Source organism: Otolemur garnettii, unplaced genomic scaffold (assembly GCF_000181295.1).
Source record: "Otolemur garnettii isolate 467f Iridium unplaced genomic scaffold, OtoGar3 scaffold00127, whole genome shotgun sequence".
Lineage (NCBI taxonomy): Eukaryota > Metazoa > Chordata > Mammalia > Primates > Galagidae > Otolemur > Otolemur garnettii.
Genome location: NW_003852522.1, coordinates 3,573,557 through 3,584,513, shown reverse-complemented (window position 1 = coordinate 3,584,513; position 10,957 = coordinate 3,573,557). Strand labels below are relative to the sequence as shown.

General features: G+C 50.9%; 1 protein-coding gene across 3 annotated transcripts in view; it reads right to left on the bottom strand.

Moving 5' to 3' along the window:
• Positions 1-8,883, bottom strand: part of KEAP1 (kelch like ECH associated protein 1) — a 12,208-nt gene extending 3,325 nt beyond the window's left edge. The window contains exons 1-3 of one of the 3 annotated variants that reach the window (XM_012810217.2): positions 8,455-8,883; positions 5,184-5,869; positions 1,140-1,825 (exon numbers count right to left, since the gene is read on the bottom strand). In XM_012810217.2, the coding sequence (XP_012665671.1) occupies positions 1,140-1,825; positions 5,184-5,822 (1,325 nt within the window). In that variant the 5' untranslated portion in view covers positions 5,823-5,869; positions 8,455-8,883. Of the gene's footprint in view, positions 1-1,139; positions 1,826-5,183; positions 6,114-8,105; positions 8,257-8,454 lie in introns of those variants that run through there. The other 2 variants (XM_003797961.3, XM_012810216.2) reach the window with 2 other exon arrangements.
• Positions 8,884-10,957: the final 2,074 nt, after the last annotated feature.

The following is a 10,957-nucleotide window of genomic DNA, read 5'->3' as shown; positions in this document are numbered from 1 at the left end:
GCTCGGTGCCTGTAGCTCAGCAGCTACATGCACAGGAGCTAGCAGGTTCAAATCCAGCCTGGGCCTGCCAAACAACAATGACAACTACAGCAAGAAAATAGCCAGGCATTGTGGTGGGTGCCTGCAGTCCCAGCTACTTGGGAGGATGAGGCGAGAGAATCACTTGAGCCCAGGAGTTTGAGGTTGCTGTGAGATGTGACACCACGGCACTCTACCAAGGGTGACATACTGAGACTCTGTCTCAAAAAAAAAAAAAAATTAAACTAAATAAATAAAATAAAATTCTCATTCTTCAAGCTGGCTCCAAACCACCAACTCCAGATTTCTGGCATCTCCAGCAGTAGGTGAGGGAGTCTGCCTTGTGTTAAGCTCTGCAGATGACAACTGTATCCTATACCACACTTCCAGGAGGAGGGGATGGTGGAGGACTAGATGAGGTAAGGGTGGAAACCTAAAAACCTCAGCTTCTAAATGCAAGGTCACCATGAACAGTTGTGTAAGTTATGTACAGCACATCTAAAAGAACACCTTCTACACTGAAGAATTTATTTACTACAAATTTGAGACAGATGGCAGTGAAATGTTATGTTCAAATGGGACTAACAGAACAATTTTAAATAGATCACTGTACCTTGAATTTCTTGGTTCACATGATCCTCCTGCATCAGTCTTTCAAGTAGCTGGGACTAGGAGCATGCACCACCACACCTACCTAATTTTGTGTGTGTGTGTGTGTGTGTGTGTGTGTGTGTGTAGAGATGGGGGTCTCACCATATTGCCCAGCCTGGTCTTAAACTACTGGCTGCAAGTGATCCTCCCACCTTGCCCTCCCAAAGTGCCCGCGGGGATTACAGGCTGTATGCAGTCCAACAATTTCAAACTTATGGAATTGGTTTCCAAATCTGCACACACTGTACGGGTTTATGACCATCCTGTAACCAATTAACAGTGCCAGGCACATCATCCAAGATCACTGACCATAAGTATCCCAGAAATGTAGCTTCACCTTGAGAACTCTACTTCCTGATAGAAGGAAGCAGAGACTCACACTCAACAACAAAAATTTCCAGATCCCAGTGGCTATCGACCTGTCAGTAGCAAGATGCTTGAAATTCACCCTTCCAGGCCCAGCCACTCACCTCTCCACGCTGTTGTGGTGGATGCAGCCATGGGAGCCGCCTACTGCATAGATGTGCCCATCAATGACGCCAACCCCAATGCGGTTGCGTGGTACGCTCATGGGGGCGCAGGGGGACCACTGGTTGGTCATAGGATTGTAGCAGTCCAGGGCGCTGGAGTCGGTGTTGCCGTCAGGAGAGTTGTTGCGGCCGCCCACTGCATACAATAGCCCACCCACCACACAGCCTGCCAGGCCACTGCGCGGCACCTGTAGGTCCGCCAGCCGGAGCCAAGTGCCATCGCTGGGGTTGTAGGCTTCCAGATAGCTGAGGGACTGGCGGAAGTAGCCGCCTGCCGTGTAGATGAGCCGGCCCACCTTGGGTGCCCGGCATGGCATCACCTGCGTGGGCTTGTGCAAGGTTAGCTCCTGGAAGATCTTCACCAGGTAGTCCTTGCAGCGAGAGTCTGACTTCAGGATCTCACACTTCTGCAGCTGCATCTGCAGGAAGTGCGGCGTCAGCGAGTGGCAGCGAACCGCCCGCAGCAGCGCCTGGATGTAGAAGCGCCGCTGTTCGCAGTCATACTTGACCCAGTTGATGCACGCATGGAAGACCTCAGACTCGCAGCGCACGTTCAGGTCATCCCGGCTGATGAGGGTCACTAGCTGGCAGTGGGATAGGTTGAAAAACTCCTCTTGCTTGGCCACCTGCAGGGGGCGGAAGTGGGACGGGCTGACTCTTGTGTGTCTCCCCCACCCCTCACCAAGCAGGCTTGGACAGGTTACTCAAGGTGCCTCTGACGGTCTCAGCGTCATCATCTGCAAAACGGGGGTTCGAATAGTGTGAACCTCTTAAATTTTGAGGAATAGCCGGGCGTGGTGGCTGGGCGCCTGTAGTCCCAGCTACTCAGGAGGCTGAGGCAGGAGCATTGCTTGAGAGCCCAGGCGTTCGAGGCTGCAGGGAGCTATGATCGCGCCCTGCACTCCAGCCTAGGCGACAGAACGAGAGACCCTGTCTCTAAAAAATAAAAATAAATAGATAAATAAGTTGTGAGGATTAAATGAGTTGATACTATTGCCAGGCACTCCTATAAATGGGCAAAGACCCAATATACTATGTATACTTTTGTATCGTTTGGGTTTTGAACTTTAAGAATATGTTGCCTATTTTGTTGTTATTATACCATTTTATGCTCCCAGGATTTAATTTTTTTTTTTTTTAATGTGACAGAGTCTCACTCAGTTGCCCTGGGGTTGAGTGTCATGGCATTATAGCTCATAGCAACTTCAAACTCTTGGACTCAAGTGATTCTCTTGCCTCAGCCTCCCAAGTAGGTGAGACTACAGGCACCCGCCACAAAGCCCAGTTATTTTTAGAGACAGGATCTCACTCTTGCTCAGGCTGGTCTTGAACTGCTGAGCTCAGACAATCCACCTACCTCAGCCTCCCTGAATCCTGGAATTACAGGTGTGAGCCACCATGCTCAGCCCTGTTTGTTTTTATTTTAAAAGATGAGATCTCAGCTCGGCGCCTGTGGCTCAAGCGGCTAAGGCGCAAGCCACATACACCTAAGGTGGCAGGTTCGAATCCCCAGCCCGGGCCCGCCAAACAACAATGATGGCTGCAACCAAAAAATGGCCAGGCATTGTGGCGGGCGCCTGTAGTCCCAGCTACTTGGGAGGCTGAGGCAGGAGACTCGCTTGAGCCCAGGAGTTGGAGGTTGCTGTGAGTGTGATGCCATGGCACTCTACCCAGGGGGATAGCTTGAGGCTCTGTCTCAAAAAAAAAAAAAAAAAATGAGATCTCGCCCAGGCGAGGTGGGTCACACCTGTAATCCTAGCACTCTGGGAGGCTGAGGTGGGTGGATTACCTGAGCTCACAGGTTTGAGACCAGCCTGAGCCAGAGCAAGACCTCATCTCTAAAAATAGCCGGGCGTTGTGAGGGGTGACTGTAGTCCTATCTACTTGGGAGGCTATGGTAAGAGAATTGCTTGAGCCCAAGAGTTTGAAGTTAGTGTGAGCTATGACACCACCACACTCTATCAAGGGTGACAAAGTGAGACTCTATCTCAAAAAATAAAAATAAAAATAAATTAAAAAAAAGAGATGAGGTGTCACTCAGAAACCCAGGCTGGAGTGCAAGTGGCGTCATTGTAGCTCAGCAACCTCAAACTCCTGGGCTAACATGATCCTCCTACCTCAGCTTCTGGAGTAGCTGAGACTATACATACTTACCACCACAGGTGGCTAATTTGAAATTTTTTAGAGACACAAGGCCTTACTATGTTACTCAGGCTGGGTTTAAACTACTGGCCCCTTGGGAGGCTGAGGTAAGAGAATCGCCTAAGCCCAGGAGTTGGAGGTTGCTGTGAGCTGTGTGATGCCACGGCACTCTACTGAGGGCGATAAAGTGAGACTCTGTCTCTACAATAAATAAATAAATAAATAAATAAACAAACAAACAAACTACTAGCCTTAAGTGATCCTCTGCCATCAACCTCCCAAAAGGCGGGTATTACAGGTGTGAGCCACTGCTCTTGGTCTATTTTTTTTTTTTAAAGATGAAATCATTTCCAAAAGGATAGACTGAATAAAAAAGGGAAGCAGTAGCAATAGAATATTCTGGAATTTTAAAAAGTGCACGTGCTGAAGAAATGAGTGTGGGCTGTAATTTTGACTCTACCACTTCCTCGCTATGAGATTTTGGGAAAATCTTTGAAATGCTTCATGTCTTGGTTTTCCTTCTCTGTAAAGTGGATATTGTATTAGTGGCCACTGTGTAGCAGGACTACTTCTAGGGTAGACAGGGCCATGGACATATCTCTTGTCATGCACCTGTCTATATAAACAATGGTGATCTGGTACCCTAAGCTTATACAATCCCAAGAAAGAAACTGTGTAGGTAGTTTTAGGGACCTTCCCAGGGACTGCTTTCCTGGAAGCCACAGCCCTAGGACTAATACCAACATGCCTTGGGGCATCTGTTCAACCTCATTTGTAGTGGGGAGAGGAGAACATTCAACCCCAAAGAGAAATGGGGACCAGGATAGCATCTATTCCACCTGGTCCCAGGCACAGGAGGACTTAGAAAATAGGGGGGCAGGGGCATGTTAGCTCATGTCTATAATCCTAGCAGTTTGAGAGGCTGAAACAGGATTTTGAGGCCAGGAGTTTGAGACCCTCCTGGGCAACATATCAAGACCCCACCTCTACAAAAAAATACAAAAATTAACCATGTAGTGATGTAACCCTGTAGTTCCAGCTACTCAGGAGTCTGAGGTAGAAGCATCACATGAGCCCAGGGGTTCAGGCCTACAGTGAGCTATGATCACACCATCGCACTCCAACCTGAGTGAAAGAATGAGACTTGTCTCTAAAAAAAAAATTAAAGAAACACATTTTCCAGTAAGGTACTCCAAAGCATGGAACTTGCTAAAGCTTGGGGCCTGGAACACTGCCCAGCCTATATAGGCCAAAGTTCAGTACCATCTCATAGAATAGGAATAGTCAATGATTTAAGGATGTGAGTCACTTAGAACAGGGGCTGGGCTGCAGCAAGTCCTCAAAAACACTTATTATCACTTCAAAGGTGCAACCTCTAGTTGTTACCACCCAAGAATTAGGGCTGATCATTGTGACTTTTTCTTAAAGAACTTTCCTATGTTCTGTTTACAACTTCCTCGACTGAGAAACAAAAATGAAACTAAAAGGCGTAAGGACATTGCATGGAACAAAGAATACACAACTAATGATCAGACTGAAGCCTGTCACGAGTGTCTAATAAGTATTTGCTGACTGTCAGAAAGGCTGGGCTGCTCAGCAGAGCCCAGGGTTTGGCAGCTGTCATGTTCACTACTCTCGGTGCCCACCTTTGGCCCTAGAGAAACCCAGGAACACAGAGACCCAGGAGGATGTCACTTTCACCAGTTGTTAACCTGAATCTCCTCACATTTTTTCTCCAGCTCCTTGCCTTGGGCCTTTACCTGTCATTTGTCCATCCCTGGTCCTTTTCCATCCTCCCGACACTATCCCCAAACACCTGCCCCAAGACCCTCTCTTGCTCACCTCCCCGAAGTGCATGTAGATATACTCTCGAGCTCGCTGGTGCAGCTCAGTACAGCCAATCTGCTCTGCAAAGTTGGCGATGCCAATTGCGTTGCTGGGGTCCAGTTGCTGCACCAGGAAGTCGCTGCAGGCTCGGACGACACTGTCAATCTGGTACATGACAGCCCCATTCATGACATGGAGCACACACTTCTCACCCATAGAGATGGAGGCTGTGTAGGCAAACTCGATGAGGCGCTCCATAACCTTGGGGTGGATGCCCTCAATGGACACCACCTCCATGCCCTGCTCCCGCAGCCCATTGGTGAACATAGCCTTGAAGACAGGACTGGATGAGGCCAGTACCACCTTATGGGCCATGAACTGGGCAGCTGGTGCATCCTCATACTTGACCTGGAGGGTGACGTCACACAGCTGTTGGCTGAGCCTCAATTCATTCATGATACCAAAGGCCTGTTTGGTATGATCCTCCAGGGTGTAGCTGAAGGTGCGGTTGCCATGCTGGGAGGGTGTCACCTCAGCCTTACACTCAGTGGAGGCGTACATCACTGTGTCCCCTGCCCCCTTGGGGCACTGTGACTTCAGGGGCAGGAATTGGCTGCGGGCCCCAGCCCCGCTAGGCCTGGGTTCTGGCTGCATGGGATTCCAAATGACAAGGAATAACACCACCTCTGGTACTCAGGGGCCTGGAAAGGAGAGAGCACAGGGCTGGGGGCAGAACCTGGGGTTGGGCTAGCATGTGCTAGGCTTCATTTTGTAAGATAAAGCAACTCTTAGCTCACTTTTTCTTCCCAAGCAAGCAAACCAGGTAAAGTGGAGTCCATTGTATCTGCAAACTTCCCCCGACCTCACCAGCCCAAGGCATGTCTTAAAACAAAGGGCACGATTGGGAGAATCACTTGAGGCCAAGAGTTCAAGATCAGCCTGAGCAATAGAGCAAGATCCTGTCTCTACCAAAAAAAAAAAAAAAAAAAAGAAAGAAAGAAAGAAAGTAAAATTAGCTAGGCATGGTAGCACATGTCTGTAGTCCCAGCTACTTGGGAGGCTGAGGCAGGAGGATCACTTGAGCTCATGAGTTCAAGGCTGTAGTGAGTTATGATCATACCTGGGCAACAAAGTGAGACATTGACTCAAAAAACAAAAACAAAACAAAACACACACACACAAACCCCCACAGGCAGTGCCTGTGGCTCAAAGGGTAGAGCACGGGCCCCATGTACCAAGGGTGACAGGCTCGAACCCGACCCCAGTCAAACTGCAACAAAAAATAGCCAGGCATTGTGGCGGGCACCTGTAGTCCCAGCTACTTGGGAGACTGAGGCAAGAGACTCGCCTAAGTCCAAGAGCTGGAGGTTGCTGTGAGCTGTGATGCCACAGCACTCTACCAAGAGTGATAAAACAAACAAACAAACAAAAACATAGTTCAGATCATGTCTGGGAGAGCAGGGGAGATGCTCTAAATGATCCAATAACTCCCCTGATACTAGAAGTAAAACCAGATTTCTCAATGGCAGCCAAGACCCTACACAGCCCCTGCCCATCTCCTTCCTTTGCTCACTCTGTTCCAGCCATTTGGCAGGCTTTCCCTTCGCAGGGCATGTTAAGTTCATTCCTTCATTTACCTCACCAACTTTTATTGAGTGAGTGTCTACCACATGCACTGATCTGGGCACTGGGGACACAGCAGTGAGCAAGACAGAAAAAAACCATGACGTCCTGGATCAGGTAGCTGGGGAGAAAAGGACCATAAATAAAATGAGCAAGACCTGAGCAGACATCAGGATAGTGAGGAAAATTACAATAGTACTGTGACAATGGGACAATGTGGTACCTTCTTTTCTTTAAATCAGCTAGAAGAGGCCTCTCTGAGAAAGTGAGGTTAGAGCTGAACAAGGATGAACATACAAGGGCAGGGGGGAGAGGGTAGTTTTTCAGGCAGAGGAAACAGCAAGCGCAAAAACTCAGAGACAGAATGAAATAGACAACCTGGAAAGTCAGTGAGAGCTAATGAGGACAGAAATGTTTCAAGGAAAGCCCTGGAGACTAGAGGGCCAGAGAATGAGGTTTGTTTTGAAAGTGAGAGGTGAGAGATCTGCAGGAGGCTTCCCACGTTCACCTCTCATTTTTCTGGGGTTCAGTTCCTGGTCCCTTCCTCCCTGTTTTATTTTCCATCACAGCGCTGCCAGCAACTGAAACGATCTCCTTTGCTTAATTGCTTGTTTGTTAAGGAGTGGATCGTCCGGACGTCCCTCTTTCGCCCCAGCCCCAGCGACTCAAAGAGTAGGGAGCCCCAGGTAGGTCCACGTTGGGCCCACCCTCTCTTGTGTGTCTCCTGCGTTGCTCCTGGGGTCTGGCACCACCCCTCAGTGCAAATGGGTGGCTGGCTGCCTGCCCACGCCACTGTGCCCGCCAGAGCGCCCTCTCCATCCGTCACGGGGCACCGCTTGGCCACCTCTCCCGTGCCGAGCCCCTAAATTTGCCTCTTAGTCGTGGGCCAATGGTCAACGGTGCCCTCTGGGTACCTGGCACTCCCCCCGCACCCCCGCCAAGCAGCGACAAGTGGAGGACTGCGCATGCTCAGCCTGAGCCACCACCAAGGCCTGGAGAAGAGAGGAAGTGACCCTGCCGCGGCCCAGAGGGAGACCAAGCCCCCCAACTCCCCAATGTCCCAGGGCTTCAGTCTAAACAGCTCTTCCTGGGTTCTCCGCCCAGCTTCGGTCTCTCCTGGGCCGCCCAGAGAGTCGCTCTGTCCAACAAAAAGATCGGACCCGGCCCGCCCCCTCTTGACCCTCCGCAGAGCCGCGGGGAAAACTTGGAAGCTCCCCAAGTCATGGCGCCACGTTCCCGGGTCCCGGGTCACGAAAATAAGGGGCGGTCGCGGCCTGCCGTGCCCGCAGCCCGGGCACAGGCCGCCTCACTCACCCTGCCATGGCCGCGCTCCGGCTCCGCCTCCGCCACCAAATCCCCAGCGCCTCCATCGCGGCGCGTGGGGGGAGGCGCGGAGCGTGCAGGTCACCGTGACTAAGCAGAGCCCGGCGCTGGCCGTGTCAGAATAAAAGTCCCCGCGGCCCCTGGCCTCCGGCGGCCGGGACTACAGACCGGCCTCTCCCAACCCTCCCGCCCCCACTTGCTGTCGCCAAGCTGCGCAGCCCCAGTGCGGAGACCACAGCCTCCCGCCATTGCAGGGGAGCGGAGGACCACCGCCCTGGGCGCAGCAGCCCGCGTGGAGGGAGCCTCCAAGAATCAGAAGCCCGAACGTCCCGACCCGCACCTGGGATCGGGTGGACACCCCTTCCGGCCACTGCTGTCCGCGCGCTCACTTCGGCCCACGTGTGGCCCCGTAGGGGCCCTTGGGCGTGGGGATACCCAGACACAGTGGTGCCGCTTGCGCACTGCTCTTCCTAGAAGGCCCAGGGGCAGTTGCTTCTCCAGGCGGCTCCTGCCTAACCTTCCCTGTCCCGGACCCGCGGGCGCTTCTGCCGTCGGGGGGCTGGGGGTAGGTCTTGGTTCCAGGGCGATGTGACCTCTGGGGTCGCGGTCGTCGGATGGGAGACAGCCTCCGGACACCCGAAAAGGAGACAAACAGAAGGCGGAGAAGGCTCAACCGGGAAGGAGCAGCGATTCCCCGCCCTTCCCGCAGGTGCTGGGCGCCCGTTGGTGAGGATGGAGTGTTGGGCGAGGGCGCAGAGCCAAGCGCCGGTTCGCACTGTACCGTCCATCCGCCTAGGGTGTACTCCACTATCTGCGCTTCTTCCTTTATCTCTGCACGGCACAGAGAATTTTCTACCTAATTGGGAGGTTTTGTTTTTATCTTTTATTTACCTTCAATGAAGATGCTCATGGCGCTCCCTTGGTGGCATTCGTACCCCAGATCTGCTGCTTGCTAGGTCTGGGCCTGTGGGCCATTACTTACAATTTCTTTGTGCTAGGCTGGGCATCCTGGTTCACGCCTATAACCCTAGAAGTCTGGGAGGCTGAGACGGACAGATTGCTTGAGTTCAGGAGTTCCAGACCAGCCTGAGCAAGTGTGAGACCTCGTTTCTACTAAAAATAGAAAAAAACGAGCTTGACACCGCGGCAGGTGCCTGTAGTCCCATTTATGCGGGAGGCTGAGGCAGTAGGATCGCTTGAGCCCAAGAGTTGAGGTTACTGTGAGCTATGATGACGCCACAGCACTCCACCAAGAGTGGCAGAGTGAAACTGTCTAAAAAAAAAAAATTCTGTATGCTTCAGTTTCCTCTCTGTAGGCTGTTGATAAAATCATGAGGACTGGCGGTGCCTCTGGCTCTGTGGGTAAGGCGCCGGCCCCTTATACCCAGGGTGGTGGGTTCAAACCCAGCCCCACAGAACTGCCAGTCGTCCCAGCTACTCTGGAGGCTGAGGCAAGAGAATCGCCTAAACCCAGGAGTTGGATGTTGCTGTGAGCTGTGTGACGCCACAGCACCCTACCGAGGGCGATAAAGTAAGACTCTGTCTTTTAAAAAATATAAAAAAGAAGAAGTCTTGAGGACTAAATGAGAATGCTTGTGTTCAAGAGATGTAAGTGATTGCTGTTTTTGATGGCTTGGGATGATTTATGTCTGCTGTTTATGATTAAAAGTTTTTTTTTTTCCTTGAGACAAGGAAAGGCTCACTCTGTTGTCCAGGCTAAAGTGCAGTAGCATCAGCCCAGCTTGTAGCAAACTCAAACTCTTGTGTTCAAGCGATCCTCCTGCCTTGCCTCACCATCCTGACTACAGGTGCCCACTACAAAGCTAAGCTAATTTATTATGTATTTATTTATTTATTTTAGTACAGGCAGGTTCTCACTCTTGCTCAGGCTGGCCTAGAACTCCTGAGCTCAGGGCATTCTCCTGTCTCTGTCTCCCAGAGTGTTAGAGTTACAGGCATGAACCACCACACCCAGCTTATAAAATTATCTTTTAAATAAAATGTATTTAAATTTATTTTAGAGTCCATCTAAGTAAGTGACTCATAAAAGTAATTGCTAGATTGAAGAGAAGTTGATGTAAGAAAGGGTTCCTGGATCCCCCTGGGTGAATTTGGAGGATTCACAGATCTGTCGCAGACTTTGGGATTTAATTCGGGCTAGTAGAGGCTGGTGTCCAGTCTGTTCCAAACTGGTTGAATGTAGCTGCAGTTCCTGGAACCTCCTGGGGAGGCGCGTTAGTATAGTCCACAAATACCGTGAGCGGTCCAGAGAGTCAACAGCACCCTTCTGGCAAGCTTACGGGGACAACCTCTCATAGCTCTCCAAATCAAATATACAGGCTGGGTTAGCCAGCGGTGCCTCTTGTAGAGATTTAGCCACACTTACAGGGTGAAGTACATTGACAGATATTTATTTCAAGATAATGCAGATGATGGCAAAGCATTGGACCCAACCCACATGTCCTGCCTTAGGGCCCTGGATTAGTGGTGGCACATCCATGCTATGAAATACTATGCAACCAGTTAAAAGGAGCAAGAAAGCTGTATGAATATTAACTTCAGGCGGCACCCGTAGCTCAGTGGATAGGGTGCCAACCACCTACACCAAGGCTGGTGAGTTTGAACCTAGCCTGGGCCTGCTGAACAACAATGACAATAACAACAGCGACAATAACAACAGCAACAACAACAACAAAATAGCCCAGCATTGTGGCAGGTGCCTGTAGTCCCAGGTACTTGGGAGGGTGAGGCAAGAGAATCGCCTAAGCCCAAGAGTTGGAGGTTGCTGTAAGCTATGATACCACTGGCACTCTACCCAGGGCGACAGCTTGAGACTCTTGTCT